Below are 18,689 nucleotides of genomic sequence, written 5' to 3'. Positions count from 1 at the left end.
GTCTCGGTGCTCCACGTGATTAAATTTTATCATCCTGATAAGAGCACACAACAGGGGCTGGAGAGATGGCTCAGTGCTTAAGAGCACCGACTGCTCTTCCAGAGGTCCTGAGTTCAATTCCCAGCAACCACGTGGTGGCTCACAACCATCTGTAATGGGATCCGCTGCCCTCTTCTGGTGTGTCTGAAGACAACAACAGTGTTCTCATATACATAAAATAAATAAGTAATTCTTTAAAAAAAAAGGGGGGGGACTGTGCAACAGGAGTTCTTATGGTTTTAATTTGACTATTAGCAATGATAACATTTTTTTCTTGGTGATTTGGGGAATCAAACCCAGCCCCCCTTTTACTTATTCATTTAAATTTAAATAATAATAAAAAATTAAAAAAAATTTTAGCTGGGAATTGAACTCAGGACCTCTGGAAGAGCAGTCAGTGCTCTTAACCACTAAGCCATCTCTCCAGCCACAGGTCCCTCACCTTTTTTTGGTGGGGCTTTAGGTAGGATGTCTCTATTATATCCCCCTGGCTGTCCTGGAACTGGCTATGTAGACCAGGTTGGCCTTGAACTCACAGAAATCCTTCTGCCTCTGCTTTGGGAGAGCTTGGATTAAAGGTGCCACACCAGCTGAGGGACTTTTATATACCAGGGAAAGTGCTCTCTACTGAGCCTCATTCCTGGCCCTATGGAATGCCTTTGTGTAATTTATTTTATCTTATAAGTGTTTTGCCTGTGTGCATGTCTGTGCACTATATGCAATCCTGGTGCCCACAGAGGTTAGAAGAGGGCATTGGATCCTCTGGAAGTGGAGTTAGGATGTTGTGAGCCACCATGTGGGTTCTGGAAACTGGGCTGGAGTCCTCTGCAAGAGCAACAAATGCTCTTAACTGCTGAGCCAACTCTCCAGGACCTCTTGAATTTTTGTAAGCATCTTTGAGGATTTCATATAATTTTTTTATTGTATTCACCCAATGCCTCTCAGTTCCTCCCAGATCCACTTCCACCTCCCTATCCCTCCATCCCTAATTTTTTGTTTTTGTTTTTGTTTTTTTTTTTTTGTTTGTTTTGTTTTTCGAGACAGGGTGTCTCTGTATAGCCCAGTTTTGATCTTTATTTTTATTGGTGTGTATGTGTGCACACCTGTGAGTGATGCTGGTGGAAGCCAGAAATGGGTGTTGGATCTCAGGGAGCTGGAGTTACGGATGGTTTTGATTCTTTGGCTTGATGCGGGTACTGAGAACGTAATTCAGGCCCCTGCATGGGCCGCAAGTGAGCCTTCCAGCCTTCTCTTGACTTGTTTCTGGTTTTCTCATTGATTTACAGTTTTGGTGTGGCTGCATTTTCTCTTCCTTTTACAGGAATATTTACACAGTGTGAAGAGAGATTTCTAACTTTAATGTCACATTGGTCATCCATCTTTTTTCCTTATGGTTTATACTTCTTTGGGTGTAGGTCTTTATGTTGGCCTTACATTTCCAACAATTCTACTTCTGTCTCCTGAATGCTGGAATTCCATGTGCACCACTGCACCCAACTACTTCTTATCTGTTTGTGTGTTTCTGTATATGCCATTGGTTGCCTGTGTAGATCAGAGAATAACTTGTGGGAGTCATTTCTCTCCTTCCACCATGTGGGGGCTAGGGGTTGACTCATATCCTCATGTTTAGTGACAAGTACTTTTTTACTTTCAGAGACATCTCTTTCTTTTCCTTTTTTTTTTTTTTTTTTTTTGAGACAGGGTCTCATGTAGCCCCAGATAAGCCTCCAACTCTTAAAAAAAATTTTTTTTAATTAATCATTCCATTCGTTTACATCTCAAATGATATCCCCCTTCCTGGTTACCCCTCCACAATCCCCCATCCCATCTTCCATCTCCCCCCTCCCCTTTGCTTCTATGAGGGTGTTCCCCCACCCACTCCTACCCCACTGCTGCAGCATTCCCCTACAGTGGGGCATCAAACCTCCACAGGACCAAGGGCCTCCCCTCCCATTGATGTCAGACAAGGCCATATGTATCTGGAGTCATGGATCCCTCCATGTACACTCCTTCGTTTGTGGTCTAGCTCCTGGGAGCTTTGGGTGGTCCCAATGTTGGGGCAGCCGACATTGTTCTTCCTATGGTGTTGCAATCCCCCTCTGCTCCTCCAATCCTTCCCCCAGCATACCCACTGGGGTCCTGAACTCAGTCTGATGGTTGGCTGCGATCATCTGTATCTGCATTGGTCAGGCTTACAGAGACTTCAGGGAACTGCCACCCTAGTCTCCAACTCTTATGGAAGATTGATGTGAACCCCTGATCTTCCTTCCACTTTTCAAGTCCTAGGATTACAGGAGTGTGCCATCCTGCCTGCCTAAATTTGCTTTATAGAATAAGGTATTGCTTAAATAACATGGTAGGCATGATGGGCTCATCTTGCAGAAGCAAGAGGATAACTGTGAGTTCCAGGCCAGCCTGGGCTAGTGAGGCCAGGTTTCAAACCAACGGATCGACCAACCAGGAAAGACACAGTACCACCTGTGCTCAGAATGTAGCACTGGGTGATGGGAGACTGAATGAGACGTTTTTTCAAACAGCATTTTTGTTGCTTTTTGACACTGTGTGTGGGTGCGCGCACATGCACACATGTGCAGATCAGAGGACAACTTTGTGGAGTCAGCACATTCCTTCCACCTGGGTTCCAAGGATTAAACTCATGTAGCCCGGCTTAGACCGCAAGTGCCTTTGCCCCTAACACAGTGCTTTGCCTAGAGGCGCTCCACAGGTTTCATTGAAAGCTGGACTCTGATTGTTGACACTCTTCTTCCTACAGAGCTGAACTTTGCCCTTTACAAAGTCTCGATGGTCCAAGCTCTGCTTTCTGTAGCCCTTCCCAAGGATGGTTGCAGAGTTCCCAAAACTTTCTCTCTTTTGAGCCTTCTCTGAATGGCGACTAGGCTTCATTAGGCAGCCTAGAAATATTTGTTGTATAGGTTTAGAAAGGAAGATTTTTTTTTTTTTATTAGTGGTTTTTAGAGACAAGATTTTTCTGTGTAGGCTTGGATATCCTGGAACTCACTCTATAGACCAGGCTGGCCTAGAACTCACAGAGATCTACCTGCTTCTGCCTCCCACATGCTGGGATCAAAGGTATATGCTACCATTACCTGGCCCAGAAAGCAATACTTTTAATCAGAGTAGCTGCAACATGAAGCATTCCAAAACCTTTAGCTTCCTGGAGCGGATCCCATACTACACAGCTGACAGTTCAATGTGCGTGAACTTCGTTCCATAAACAAGATTAACAAAAATATTGTTCTTTAAAAACTAATCATTACAACTATTTATGTAGTGTGTGTGGGTGGGTGTGGGTGTGCACAAGCCATGGCACATGCAGGGGACAGAGGACCACATGTTGAAGTTGGCCTTCTCCTTCCATGTGCGTGCCGTGGACACAACTCGGGTTTTCAGGCTTAGTGGTTAGCACTTTTACCTGATGAGTCACCTCACTCACCAATTTTTTTTTCTTTCGTTGTTTCATGACACAGGTTTTCATGTAGTCCAGGCTAACCTCAAATTCACTGAGTAGCCAAGGCTGCTCTTGACCTTCTGCCCTACCTTCCAAGTGTTGGCATCATGAACAAGTGGCACCATACCAGCTATGAAAACACTAAGAGTACCTTCAGCCTCTGTGTATTCAGTGTTATATGAAACAAATGAATTTCTAGTTTAGAATTGAATTTCATCCCCGATCTCTTATGTAGATGCAAATATTCCAGATCCCAAATCCAAAACATTTTTGTTTGCTTTTTGGTTCCTACTGATTTTGGATAAGGGGGATTCAACCTGGGGTCCCCAGTCACTGCTCCTGTCAGTGCTTTAGTTTTGAAACTGCATTCTGAGTTCTAACGCCCCAGGGCAAGCTGAGTGCATGTGTTCTTCTATGCAGACAGCCTCTAGTAAGGGAGGGCCTCCTCTGAGGATGGGTGTCCTGCAAACCCCATCTCTCCCTCTCTCCCTCTGCTCAGGTGTTTCCCCACAATCCTTTCTTTTCTTCTTAAAGGTTGTGTGTGTGTGTGTGTGTGTGTGTGTGTATATGTACATACATATATATAAATATTCTTCCTTTCTTCAAGACAGGGTTTCTCTGTGTAGCCCTGGCTATCCTGAAACTTACTCTGTAAACCAGGCTGGCCTCAAACCCACAGAGATCCACCTGCCTCTGCTTCTCAAGTGCTGGAATTAAAGGTGTGTGCCACTACTACTGGGCTAAGCATTTATTTCTCTCTCTCCCCCTCTCCCTCTTCCCATCCCTCTCCTCCTCCCTCCCTCCCTCCTTCTCTCTCTCTCTCTCTCTCTCTCTCTCTCTCTCTCTCTCTCTCTCTGTGGTACCTGAGGAGGCCAGGAGATGGCATCAGATTCTCTGGAGCTGGAGTTACAGGCAGTTATGAGCCCATGGTGTGTGTGCTGGGAATGGAACTCACGTCCTCTGCAAGAGCAGCCAGTGCTCTCATGCACTGAGCCAACTCTCTAGTACCCACCCACCCTGCTGTCCTTTGCAATCATCCTCCCATTCCTTCATTTTCCGGGAGAGGGAGAATTCTCTTGCTTCAAATTGCAGGTAGAGCCAGAGCCAAGCACCTGGAAGAACTCAGCATCTTCACACCAGTTCACTTTCTCTCTATGCAGCTTGCCTCTCAGCCAATCCTCTCAGATGTTCAAGTTCAGACTCATGACCTACCCCAGGCTGACCTAAGTACCCCTGAAGTTAGCCATCATGTGGAGGGTCCCAGTGAAGGAAGATAAAGGCTCAAGGGAGATGTGGTGGAAGAGGAGGGTGATGTGAATGTGAGGTCTTGGGGCCACATGGTGGAAAGGCAGCAGTGGGTTAAAGTTAACACCAGACAATGATGCAATCACAGATTCCAAATGGAGTCAGGGCACTTTAAGAAGGGAGTAGCTGTAATCTGAAGCCTGCTGGACGCTGGGTTGAGAGGCAGCTTCTCCCTTCACTGCTTCCTGGAGCCCCTCAGAGTGCAGGCTGTGAGAGGAACTGCAGCAGACCACCGGTAAGGCAGCTCCTGGTCTAGCCTGGGGAAGACAGATATGGGAGAGGCTCCCTAGCTAGAGGGACTGGGAGTGGCAAGGGCACTTCAGAGAGCAGAAAAGAGGGGTGCAAGGAGGTGGAGGTAGGGTTATAGTAGCCCCTGAAGCTTAGGAACCAAGGTGAACAGATGAGAGGGGAGAGAGAATGGGGAACAGAGGGCCAGGACTCTATTAGCCATTCACTATATACCACTGCGACAATAGGAGAGGCTGGAGGGGTGGGAGTCGGGGTTGAATGGAGTTGGGAAACAATGTGGTGGTGGGTGGTGGGAAGCTTGGAGCTAAGCTCTGGGACTGGACTCATCAGTACCCCAAAGGGGCTATAGTCTTACAGACTGGGCTCTCCCTGGAGTTGCTTCCACCAGAAGTGAGCAAGGGAGGTGATCTTCCTGCAGCCCAGCCTGGCTCCATTCAGATTGTTGCTTTTCGGTGCTGGTTCGGTGCAAGGGGCAGCAGGCTGCCTGAGTCCTGCTGGGATGGGATGCCCACTGGGTTCTCTGTCCAGCTTCCTCCCGTTCTCTTAGGTCATGGCCTCTTGTAAACAAACAAGAAGCACCATCTAGCCTAGCTGGTCGTGGGGTCTGGCTACCCTCCCGCAGCCCTTTTACCTCCGGAGGCAAGCCATGGCAGGGAGTGGTCTGAGTCAAAGAAAAGAGACTGGCTTTCCAAGAGCCAGCCACTGTCTGGACCTTAGCTGCCCATCAGTTCAGCCCCCAGGCTGAGGGGGATGGGTGGGGACCAGAGAGTTCTGTTCTCCAGGGCTGGCCTTTCTGGGGTGTTGGGAGGTACAATTATGGGGTGTCTCAGGCTGATTCAGATGCCAAGATTTCAGGAAAAAACAAAACAAAACAAAAAAAAACCAAAATGACAAACTGTCTCCGGGAATGAGTGGTGTAGCCATCAGCCAGCCAGACTGAACCCCTGGAAACAGTCCTTGAGCCAGTGGAGAGAGAGGTGTCCTCCCCTGCACTGTCCACATGGTCACTGCCATGTGGCCTGAAGACAGCTTGGCTCTGAGAGGAGGAGGAGCAACATGTTTGTCTCCCGACTGGGTTTAATCTGAAACACATGTACTGGCTCCCATTTGTCTTCTCAGCTTGGATGTGAGACCACAACATCCCAGTTTCTGTGCCTCTTGACTTGGGGCACATGGGAAGGCCGACCTTGGCTCAGAGGGGAGAATCTTGACCCTTCTCCCCGTACCCTCCTCCCTGTGGAGCCAAGAAATCTGGCTTGGACACTGCCCTTTGGACAGGATGGCTTGGACAAATGCCCCTGGCTAGCCAAGGGCTGCCTTCCCAATCTATTTATTGCAGCCAGGGTCTTGCATGTGTCCTGTGTGGCCCCTGCTGCAGACCCTCACTTTCTGCCCTTTAGGGTTTCCACTTCCTTTATTCTTGTGGCTTGGGGTGAAGCATTAAGACATTCTCCTAGCACCTGTCCCTGATTATAGCTCTTGGGCCAGCACTGGACCTCTGTGTCTCCCCATGCACACCAGGTGTCCCACCTCAGATTCAGTCCTCAGCCTAACCACATGGTAACTTAAACCCCAGAGGAACTCCAGAAGGTCCCATCTGCAAGCATACCTCATTTACTTCCTAGAAGAGGACGCCCAGGGTGACCATCTCCTCCCTTCTCAGTTGCTACCTACCCAGAGGGACCAGAGGTGCCTTTCTGTGCACCTTTCTGATAAATCACGCTCTTGAGGCTCAGCCAAGGGAGGCTGCTGCCTGTGGTGGGTAGGGCTGGGAGGGAGGACAATAAGCCTAGATCTGTATTACTTTCTCTGTTGTTCTGATGGAGTTCCTCCCTGAGCAGCTGGGTGGCAGTGACCCTGGATGAGAACACAGAGGTCCCTAAAATTCCCACTAGGAGATCTGCTATAGATGAGGTGTTAGAAAGAGCCAGGTTGGTTTCTGCTGGTGGTGCTGCCAAAAGCAGAGTAAGTACAGAGTCCTTCCCTTGTTGCCCTTCATGTACTACATCTGTCCCATGGACTGTCTGACTTAGTTTTAAGGACCGTAGCCGCCGACGGCGGACTCCTAACATCTCAGATCAATTTTTTTTCTGGGAAGTCAGAAAAGCTAGTGATGTATGTGTCCGGTGGGGGAGGGCGAGTGTTACGTGAAAGAATGGCGATGGAGCAGAGGGGTCACAGCGGTGTGTGCAGGTGGAGGGCACACTAGGACAGCCAGTGGTCTTTTCTGACTTGCGGCTCCTGTCTCACTCCCCTAGACTCAATGTGTGAGGACACAGAGCCCAGGTTTCCGTTTTGTCTTGTGGTCCAAGTGCCAGGCCAGAGTCTGAGCAGAAAAGGTCATTGCTTAGGGAGAGAGAGGGAAATGGGAGGTCTCACCCAAAACTGGTGTTGTTTAACCTGAAGGAAGGAAGGGTCTGGGGTTCTGAGCTGTTTCCATACTAGGAAGGGGAAGAAGATATGGCCCTTCACAAGAGAAGCCTGCTGAAGAGACAGTTGAGGGCTTCCTGACTCCTGGCGCTGCTAAGGTCGGCTGAGAATTGCCTAGGCAGGTGTGACTATGCACACCTGTAACCTCAGCACAGAAGAGGCAGAGACAGAAGGGTCACATGTCCAAGGGCAGTCTAAATATAGTAAGATTGTCTCAAAAAGGGAAAAAAGAGAGATGTTTTAAAATTTAACCCTTGTAGAAGTAAGTCAATACTACTATACTATATAGAGAGAACTTGCACCCTCTCCTCTCCTCTCCTCTCCTCTCAAGTAGGGCTTTATTCTTTAGATAGCTATGAAGACCCAGAGTCAAGGTTTGATCCCGGGCAGTGTGACCTAGTTCACACCCTCCTAAGAATTGCTCTTGAAATAGAAGAAGGGAGTCAAGCTAGGCTTGATGGCTCACACCTGGAATTGTAGTACTCAGGAGGCAAATGGAGGAGGATAGCTGCAACTTCAAGGTTAGCCTGGGCTACATATTCAAGAACCTACCTAAAAAAAAAAAAAAGTGTGTGTGTCTTTAGCATAGGCGTTGGTCAGAGAACTATTGGTGGATAGCCGGACCAGACCAGATGTTCTGTAAGTCTATGACCTGGGCTTTGCTCCCATCCTGAGACAGGGTTCCAAATCCTACCAAATGAGCTGGCCGCGTGCCTCCATGGAAAAGCCTTGGGCCTTGGGGTATGTTTGTGCTAGAGCATTTTCTTGAGGGCTGAAGAGCCTGCTGCTGGTTCTTCACCGCTCTGGAGCTTAGACTGGAAGGTGGGTCTCCTGACAGGAACCACCATGGAGGCACAGCTCAAAGTGGCATGCAGGGGCAGGTCAGGGATGGCAAGCCTCAAGCTAAGGGTCCACTGTGGGGCTGAGAGCTGGAGGGAGGGGAGGTGCTCAGCCTGCCTGACTCTTGTCCCTGTGCAGTGTGCAGTGGCAGGGGAGGGTGTGGGTGTGGGTGGGTCACTTGCTCTCGTTTCTTTTGTAGTCTCGGGATGCAGACCCTGGTGCTACTCCTCTGGACTGGAGCCCTGCTCGGGCACAGCAGCAGCCAGAATGTCCCCAGCAGCTCTGAGGTCAGTAGGGTGGGTTGGTGGGGCAGCATCTCTCCCAGCTCCTCCTCGGCAGGCAGCAGAAGATGTAGCCCGCGCGGTCGTCTCGCCGGGAAGAAGACACGCGGACACTAGGTTCCTTCTGCAACAACGTTTATTTGTCTCCACCCATAGAAAAAAGGGTCGAGCCCCAAATCCACACTCCTTATATACACCACAGTGCGGCATATCTGCCCACAGCGTGGCGTGTCTGCTCATGATTGGCTGTTCGCTCATTACCCTACGTAACCCGGGATGGGCTGTGACATGGCGTCCTTTTCACTCCATGCACATGCGCAAACAGTTGTCCACTAGGAGTTAACAGCGGAAGTAGGTGCCATCCTGCCATGGCGAATGCCTCTCAAGATTCACGGCTCCCCACAAGAAGAGAGTGCAGGGAGGCAGCCCTAGGTCTAGTGTGGGCTCTGGCCTTCTTCACTCTTCTAGACCTTGGTTACTTTAGTATCAAGACAAGAATAGCCTCCTTCTCCTTTCAGGGGCTGGAGAAGCTGCCACTATACAGAGGAAGTAGGGGCGGGGTCATGTCACACGAGGACAAGGCAGCTGGGCATATTAGACCTGGGTTGTGAGCTCTACGTTTGGATTAGGGCTTAGGAAACCTTAGACAATATTCACCTACTGACTTACTCATCTCTGTCGGGAATGGAGCCTGGGCCCTCACACATGCTACACATGTGCTGCATTACTGAGTTCTATCCATGAACACTTACTCTAGGGTTGGTAGGTATGGATCGAAATAGAAAAATCCCAGCACTTGGGAGGCAGAGGCAGATGGATCTCTGAATCTAAGGCCAGCCTAATCTACAGAGTGAGTTCCAGGACAGCTAGAGCCACATAGTGAGATCCTGTCTCAAAAAAAAAAAAAAAAAAAAAAAAAAAAAAAAAAAAAAGCCAAACACAAAACTAAAAACAAATCCCCAAACCAAAAAACAACAGGGACTGGAGATAACAGCTGGGTGGCCAACCAAGAGCCTAGCTTTGATCCAAAGCCCTGGAAACCAGACAAAAAAAGCAGAAAGTCCCCAAGGAAGAGGCTGAAAACTACAAATTCCCCTCAGGTCTGGTCAGAGATGGCTTGTCAGGAAAGACAGGGAGAGAGTCCGCAGCAGAACCTATGCAGACTAGGACCAGCCGGCAAGCTGGGTAGGGAAGAGTGGTCTAAGGACAGGTTTCTTTGGTGGCGGTGGGGAGGTTCCCTGCAGAGGGAAGGAGGAAGGGAGGGAAGAAGTGAGGAAGACAGACAGACACAGACAGAGTGTATTTGTAGGCTAGAAGTCAACCCAGAGTCATTCCTCAGGTCTGTCTGCCTTGGTTTCTGAAATAGCTGGAACACACTGATTAGTTTAGGATGACTTGGCCAATGAGCCTCAGGACTTGCTCATTTCTGCTTCCCCAGTGCTGAGATTATAAGCATACACCCTCATGCCAGCTCTTTTCCCATGGCTTCTGGGGACTGAACCCAGGTCCTTGTACTTGCATGCCAGTACTTTATCTACTACGCTATCTCCCCATCCCTATGGGCTTTATTTTAAAGTGGGCCGGGCTTCAGACTCTCAGGTCACAGTTCAAGTCTGGCAAGCTCTTTTGAGTTGCCCCCCCCTCCCCACCTCCCAGCACAGAGGTTACAAAGTCAGAGAGCACACACTCATTCTGACCTCAGAATAATGGCCCCAAGGACCAGAGGACAACCCCAACCAGGAGGTGATGCATTCACTGTGTCTCCCTCCCAGGGTTCCCCAGTCCCTGACAGCACGGGGGAGCCAGTGGAGGAGGATGACCCCTTCTTCAAGGTCCCTGTGAACAAGTTGGCAGCAGCTGTTTCCAACTTTGGCTACGACCTGTACCGCCTGAGATCCAGTGCCAGCCCAACGGGCAACATTCTGCTGTCTCCACTCAGCGTGGCCACAGCCCTCTCTGCCCTTTCTCTGGGTGAGTGTCTACCAAAGACGGCTCAGATGGACCTGAATTTCCCTTACCCAGAGTCTCCATGCTGCCGCAGCCACCAGGGGAGCAGGAAAGGAGTGGTGGGGGCCACACACACAGTCCCTACCACTTTGTACGTGGCACTCAACCTTGGCTCCTTAAGTGGTCTCCTATTGTCATTTAACCAGGTTCTAGGGGTACAGCTGCCATGAGCAGACCTGGTTCCTCCTCAGAACAGTGTAGGTTACGCCGGGAGAACTTCGGGACCACATCCCATTCTTCTCTCTGTAGGTCTGATAACCTCGACTTGTCTTAGAGATCTTCCTAGCAAGGCAGTCATTCTTTCTTTCCACGCCCTGAAGTTCTTGTCCAGATAGAACATCCGCAATATTGGCCTCCTCAGGCTCTCAGAGGACAAAAAGATTGGTGTCTAATACCCGCCCCCCTCCCCACATGGGCTCACAAGCAGGTATGAAGCTTGCCGTCCTTTTCTCTCCGGCAGGAGCTGAACAGCGAACGGAGTCTGTCATTCACCGGGCGCTCTACTACGACTTGATCAGCAATCCTGACATCCATAGCACCTACAAGGAACTCCTTGCCTCTGTTACTGCCCCTGAGAAGAACCTCAAGAGTGCCTCCAGAATTGTGTTTGAGAGGAGTCAGTGGCCCGCCCCCACCCCACCTCTCAAAGTCTATGGAGTCCTAGCTGGCCCCTCAACTCCTAATGTCGCCTCTGCTTCTGAAGGGCAGGCATGCGCCATGATACCTGGAGCTCAGTTGCTTTTCTGGCCCGGGTTGTCTGTATGCTCCATGATGTCTAAACAATAGGCTGTGTGTGCTCAGCCAGACCTGGCACTGGTGGGCAGGAAAGGACCTGTGAGACCACAGAGGAACAGGAAGAGGAAGTGGGCTGTGGGAGACAGCAGGAGGGTCTGGGAGGGCAGCAGTAACATGAAGGGGAAAGCAACGGGTGGAATCCATTGTTCCCTAGCCAGGGTTTGGGCAAGCCAGCAGATGCCCCAGCAAGCCGGGGGGGGGGGGGGGGGGGGGGGGGGGGAGATGCTGGGCAGGAAGTTGGGGTATGGCATGCTTTCAAAGTGAGGGTGCTGGTTCAGCTCTCGTCTTTGATCTCTTTCCTCTCAAGAACTTCGAGTAAAATCCAGCTTTGTTGCCCCTCTGGAAAAGTCCTATGGGACCAGGCCCCGAATCCTCACTGGCAACTCTCGCATAGACCTTCAGGAGATTAACAACTGGGTGCAGGCCCAGATGAAAGGGAAGATTGCCCGGTCCACGAGGGAAATGCCTAGTGCCCTCAGCATCCTCCTCCTTGGCGTGGCTTACTTCAAGGGTGAGGGCTTCCCCACTTGTCTCTGGCCGAGGAAGGGCTGTGTGTGTGTGTGTGTGTGTGCGTGTGCGTGTGTGTGGTTGGTGGTGAACCTGAATGCAGGTACTAGACCAGAGGGAGATCTGAAGGCCACAGTGCTTGCGGCATACCAAGTGTTTCTGAATCAGCTGACCAGTGAAATGGCTGTGTGGGGCTGGGCACAGATCTCCGGCTTTTGAATCAGACCAGGTTTAATCCTGGCCCTGCCCCAGGAGCCATGCAGGGGCAGGTTTCTCCTGAGTGTCTCCTCATCTTCACTGTAAGGGTTACACAGCTCCCTCTCAGCTGGCTTGCTCTCAGAGCAGCCCCGGACTCCTGGAGTCCCACCCCTGCTGTCATCTACTTGTTAGCATCCTTCTAAGCAGTGTAATGCATCAGGAGACACTTCCACAGGCCTCATCTGAGATCTGTTTTATTCAGAAAAAGGCTTGTGGCACCAATGGTTTGACCAATTTCCATTTTAAGTTGTCTTGTGACCATTTTATGGAGTAGTAGTGGCAAGAGTGGATCCTAACCTAGAGGAAAGCCCTGGGGCTTCCTACTCCAAGTCCACAGGGGACGGGAGAGCAGGCATACACCAGCATATTAAAGGGCACTTTAAACAGAAGGGGCTTGGTGATTCACATCATGGAGAGAACACCCACTTATTTCTGAGTTTGCTAGGTTAGGATAGCTAGCGCCTGTGGTGCCTGGAGCCTGTGGTCTACACCGCACATGCTGGGACCCAGTGGCTCCTGTGTTCTTGATGCTGATGGCTCAGGTTGCTTTGCCCAGTGGAGGCACAGCATGGTCTGTGGCATTTCTGGTGACAGTGGCTCAGGATGCTCCATCTGTTTCCTTCCAGGGCAGTGGGCAACCAAGTTTGACTCAAGAAAGACAACCCTCCAGGATTTTCATCTGGATGAGGACAGGACCGTGAGAGTCCCCATGATGTCAGACCCTAAGGCCATCTTACGATATGGCTTGGACTCTGATCTCAACTGCAAGGTCTGTAGGGATGGGGGTTGGGAGGTCAGAGAAGGGCAGGGTGGGGATGGAACGGATGGTCACTGAGATCTGCAGGCTCTCTGAATTTTGCTCTGTGACTTTGGGCAAGTTAGAAATGTTTCTGGGGCTTTCTTTCTTTTCTTTCTTTTTTTTTTTTTTGGCTTTCCTTTTCTTGAAGAGGAGTGAGAAGTAGTCATCAGAACTCATTCTCCCAGGGTTTACTCTAAGGATCAAGGTCGTGAAAATGGGTTTTCAAGATCTGGCACTCAGAGTTGAAGACGGTGATGCACACCTGTAACCCCAGTAGTCAGGAGGCTGAGGGTGATCAAGAGCCCAGTCTGAGTTTCACTTTGAGATCCAAAACTTTGAGATCTTTACGACTATCTCAAAACACAAAAATGGGCTGGAATGATGGCTCAGTGGTTAAGAGTACTGGCTGCTTGTCTGGAGCTGGTGGCACATGACTTTAATCCCAGCACTTGGGAGGCAAGGGCAGGCGGATCTCTGAGTTTCAGCCTACAGAGTGAGTTCCAGGACAGCCAAAGCTACACAGAGAAACCCTGTCTCAAGAAAGCCAACCAACCAACCAACCAAATAACTTCCCTGCCCCAATAAAACCAACTACAAGAGCACTGGATGTTCTTTCAGAGCCTCAGGTTCAATTCTCAGTACCTACATGGTAGCTCACAACCATTTGTAATCCCAGTTTCAGGGGATCCAACATCTTCTGGCCTCTGCAGATATCAGGCATGTCTGTGGTTTACGGACAGATATGCAGGCTACCACTCATACACATAACAAACAAACAAGCAAACAAACAAACAGACTAGGCACTCACCAGGGTGTACCTCAGTGGAGAGTGCTTGCCTAGTATGAGTAAGGTCTTGGGTTTAATCCTTGGCACTGCCAAAAACAAAGCAAGCAAGAAAGAAAAAGACTTGACACTCAAATGTTTCTTTCTTTCTTTCTTTTTTTTCGAGAAAGGGTTTCTCTGTGTAGCCCTGGCTGTTCTGGAACTCACTTTGTAGACCAGGCTGGCCTCGAACTCAGAAATCCGCCTGCCTCTGCCTCCCAAGTGCTGGGATTAAAGGCGTGCGCCACCAGCACCTGGCACAAATGTTTCTTTATTCATTCCTTTCTTTTTTTCTTTTTGAGAAAGCCTCATGTGGCCCATGCTGGCTTCAAACATACTAGCTGAGGGTGACTTTGTACTCCTGATCTTCTTCACTCTCCCTCCCAAATGCTGGTATTGTAGGAATGTGTTTTAGTTAGTCTCTTATTGTTATGAAGAGACACCATGACCAAGGCAACTCTTATAAAGGATAACATTTAATTGGGGCTGACTTACAGGTTCAGAGCTTCAGTCCATTATCATCATGGTGGGAAGCCTGGCATTGTGCAGGCAGACATGGTGCTGGAGGAGCCAAGAGTTCTACATCTTGATCTGGAGGCAGCCAGATCTTTCTATCCTGGGCAGAGCTTGAGCATAGAGACCTCAAAGCCCACCCCTAAATTGACACAGTTCCTCCACCAAGGCCACACCTCCTCCACCAAGGCCACACCTCCTCCACCAAGGCCACACCTTGTAATAGTGTCATTCCTCATGGGGTAAACATTTAAACACATGAGTCTATTGGGGTCAAACCAATTCAAACCCCACAGCGCTGGGGACCACACACAGCTTCATGCACGTTAGGCAAGTGTTCTACCAAGTGGGCTACAGTCCCAGCCCAAATCTTTTGACAGCTTCTCTCTTTAGAATTAAGAGCAGAGTTTTGACAACTTGTCACAAATGTCACATGCTGACATTCTACAGCTCTAAGCGTACCTGATTTCTTTCTGTACTAAATCAGTACTTATTAACCTTTTCTAGGCTATGGCTTCTTTGGAAATCTAAGTGCTTGAAATAGTGGGGTGCGGTGACCATGCCTTTAATACCAGCACTTAAGAGGCAGAAGCAGGGGGATCTCTATAAGTTTGAGGCCAGCCTGGTCTACAATAGAAAGTTCCAGGGCAGTATAATTGAAACACTCTGGAGAAATGACATTTCTGTTTGACTCCATGGGGCTCTGAGAAGCCCAGTCACTGTGTTCCACAGGCCCTAGGATCAACACATCTGTTCAAAGGATCCATTTTACTGTTCATTTCTGGTCCAATGCTCTGCACAAAGCAAGTGGTCAATAAACACTGGCAGGCAGGCTCTGAAGGACATTCCATTTCAGCTCCTAAGAACCAGGTCCTGATTAGTGTGGTCAATTTGACACAAGTTAGAGTCATTAGAAGAGTGAAACTCAATTGATAAAATGCCCCCACCAGAATGGCCTCTGGGCAAACTCATGGACCATTTTCTAGATTAGTGATTGATGTGGGAGGGCGGGAGGGCCCAGTCCACAATGGGCGGTGTCACTCCTTGGCAAGTGGTTCTGGATGGTATAAAAAAGCAGGCTAACAAGCCATGGGAAGCAAGCCAGAAAGCAGTGTTCCTCCATGGCTTCTGCTTCAGTTCCTGCCCCGAGTCACCTTAGTGATAAGATAACCTGCGAATTGTCAGATGAAATAAATCCTTTCCTCTCCAAGTTGCTTTCAGTCATGTTTTTTTTTTTTTCTCTTTTTCTTTTTCTTTTTGGAGACAGGGTTTCTCTGTATAGCCCTGGCTGTCCTGGAACTCACTCTGTAGACCAGGCTGGCCTCAAACTCAGAAATCCACCTGCCTCTGCCTCCCAAGTGCTGGGATTAAAGGCGTGCGCCACCATTCCCTGGGTCAGTCATGTTTTATCACAGCAATAGAAACCGTAGACAAGCCCCAAGCAAACGTTTGTTCATTGTACTTCTGTGGGTTTGAGGCTGAGAAGTCCTACTCATGGAAGGACTTCCAGTAACCAGTAGCCTACAGCACAGGCTGAGGCTTGGAGAACACAGCACTGGGGCCCCATTACAGGAGAGAGGAAGGCAACTGTTGGTGTTTCTCTGGCTCAGGACTAACCCACGTGCATCTCTGTTGCATTAGATTGCCCAGCTGCCCTTGGCAGGAAGCATGAGCATCATCTTCTTCCTGCCCCTCACGGTGACCCAGAACCTGACCCTGATCGAGGAGAGCCTCACCTCGGAGTTCATTCATGACATCGACAGAGAACTGAAGACTATCCAAGCTGTGCTGACTGTCCCCAAGCTGAAGCTGGGCTTTGAAGGCGAAGTTACCAAGTCTCTGCAGGAGATGAGTATGTTTGCAAGAACACTCTCCTCTCAGGCTGAGTCTTGGAGCCTTCCACTTTGCTGACAGAACTGAGTCCCATGGAGGGTGGCTCAGGGAACATGTGACACTATTACAGGGGAAGGGAACAAAGAACCACCTCCCATTAGACTCAGTCTTTAGTGTGTGTGTGTGTGTGTTAATGGAATCTCTCTCAATCTCCACAGAGCTACAGTCGTTGTTTGAGTCACCTGACTTCAGCAAGATTACAGGCAAACCCGTGAAGCTCACCCAAGTGGAACACAGGGCTGCTTTCGAGTGGAGTGAGGAGGGGGCAGGAACCAGCCCCACCCCAGGCCTCCAGCCTGTCCGCCTCACCTTCCCACTAGACTATCACCTTAGCCAACCTTTCATCTTTGTTCTGAGGGACAATGACACGGGGGCCCTCCTCTTCATAGGCAGAATCCTGGACCCCAGGAGCACTTAATGTCTCAGTGCTCTACAGAAAACCCCAGAGGGAGGGCTGATTAGACATTCCAGGAAGGCGGCCAGTAGCTTCAATGTAGCCTCTGCAATAAAAGAGCTTTTCCTTCATATTTTTGCTTCTTGCTTCTCCTGTTTGAAGCCATGTTTAGTATGGAAAGAAACTGGTCCTCATGAATTTACATACTTGTAACTGGAACTGGCTTAAGCTCTGCAAAAGTCACCATTTCCTGCTCTTGGAGTGCTGATGAATGAGGAGGAGGAACATCCTGCCCCTGGAGGGCACCTCCACACACAATTCCTAACACTTGCTATAGGGTTCCTCATCTGTCTCTTTTTTTTGTTGTTGTTGTTTTGAGACAGGGTTTCTCTGTGTAGCCCTGGCTGTCCTGGAACTCACTCTGTAGACCAGGCTGGCCTCGAACTCAGAAATCCACCTGCCTCTGCCTCCCAAGGGCTGGGATTAAAGGCGTGCTCCAACACCGCCCAGCTCCTTGTTTGTCTCTTACTACCACAAATATCTGGGGAAATCAACAGCTGTGTTAGAGGTCCCAGCCAAGACAGCTCCCCTTGCTTCTGGGCCTTGTCTACACATTGAGTTCCAGGACAGCCAGGGCTATTACACAGAGAAATCCTGTCTTGAAAACAAACAAACAAACAAACACCAACAAACAAAACAAAATAAAAAAACTTGGAAGTTAAAGAAATATATATTATTTTTTCTTCTCTCTTCCATGTTGTATTAACCTTTGTATCAGTTAGTTGTTTTTAAAGATTCATTTATTTTATGTATATGAGTACATTGACCTGGCTTCTGACATACCAGAAAAGAGCATCAGATCCTATTACAGATGGTTGTGAGCCACATGTGCTTGCTGGGATTTGAACTCCGGACCTTAGGAAGAGCAGTCAGTGTTCTTAACCACGAAGCTATCTCTACAGCCCCCAAAATATATATTATTGAGAGGATGGAGAGATGCTCAGTGGTTAAGAGCTTCTTTCAGAGAACCCCTGGTTTTGTGTCCAGCAGCCACAACCCTGTGTAACTCCAGTCCCAGGGGATCTGACCTCTTCTGGTCTCCACAGGCATTGCACACATGTGGTATACAGAAAGATATGCATATAGGCAAAGCACCCATACACATTAAATTAAAATTTTATTATTTGTATGGAGCATACGCATGTATATGTGTGTGTGTGTGTGTGTGTGTGTGTGTGTGTGTGTGCATGTGTGTGTATGCCATAGCATAAAACTGTCAGGAGACAGTTCTGTGGAGTTGGTTCTCTCCTTCCACCTTTAGTGGTCCCTGAGAATCAAAGGTTGCCAGGCTTGGATGCCAAGTATCTTTTTTCACTGAGCCACCATGTATCTCTTCCTAACCCATTTTCTTTTTTCAGACAGTCTCTCACTGGCCTGGTGAATACTAAGTAGACTAGCTAGCTGGCTGGCCAGTGAACCCCATGGATCTGTCTCTACCTTGACAATGCTGGGTCACAAGCAAGTGCCACCACAACTTGCTTCTTTTTACATGATTTCTGGGGGTTGACTTTGGGTTCTTGTGTTTGGAGGGCAAGCTAAGTTTTACCAACTGGGCCTATTTATTTTTTGAGAAAGGGTCTTACAATTTACTTGGCTAGCCTGAATCTTGATATGTAGACAAAGCTAGCCTCAAATTCAGATGTCCATCTGCTTTGCCTCCTGAATTCTAGGATTAAAGGTATGCACCACTACACTTGGCCTCAGTCCCTATTTTTTGGGACAGGGTCTCATGTAGCTCAGATTGGCATTGAACTCCTGCTCCTCCAGCCTCTGCTTCCCATGTGCTAGGATTATAGGCATGTGCCATCATATCTGGCATGGTTTTACTTTGAGTTACATGCATACGTATGTGTCTAAGTGTGAGCACATGCATGAGTGTAGTGCTTGCAGAGGTCAGAGCATCAGATCTCCTTGGTGCAGGAGTTACTGGTGGTTTAAGGTGCTTGTCACTGAGCCTCAGTAGGAACTGAACTTGGATTCCCTGTAAGACTAGTATGTGCTTTACTGCCACCTCTCTAGCCCATCTA

At 49.0% G+C, this 18,689-nt stretch overlaps 1 protein-coding gene across 1 annotated transcript; it reads left to right on the top strand.

Moving 5' to 3' along the window:
- The first annotated feature begins 4,920 nt into the window (after positions 1-4,920).
- Serpinf1 (serpin family F member 1) lies at positions 4,921-16,735 on the top strand. Its single transcript, XM_031353601.1, has 8 exons — positions 4,921-5,048; positions 8,532-8,619; positions 10,386-10,584; positions 11,081-11,236; positions 11,723-11,926; positions 12,807-12,949; positions 15,957-16,167; positions 16,367-16,735. The coding sequence occupies exons 2-8, from the start codon at positions 8,539-8,541 to the stop codon at positions 16,624-16,626; spliced, it is 1,254 nt and encodes a 417-aa protein (XP_031209461.1). The 5' UTR covers positions 4,921-5,048; positions 8,532-8,538; the 3' UTR covers positions 16,627-16,735.
- Positions 16,736-18,689: the final 1,954 nt, after the last annotated feature.

The sequence above is a fragment of the Mastomys coucha genome, unplaced genomic scaffold (assembly GCF_008632895.1).
Source record: "Mastomys coucha isolate ucsf_1 unplaced genomic scaffold, UCSF_Mcou_1 pScaffold5, whole genome shotgun sequence".
Lineage (NCBI taxonomy): Eukaryota > Metazoa > Chordata > Mammalia > Rodentia > Muridae > Mastomys > Mastomys coucha.
Note: the sequence above shows the minus strand (reverse complement) of the source record. Positions and strands in the feature narration are given on the sequence as shown.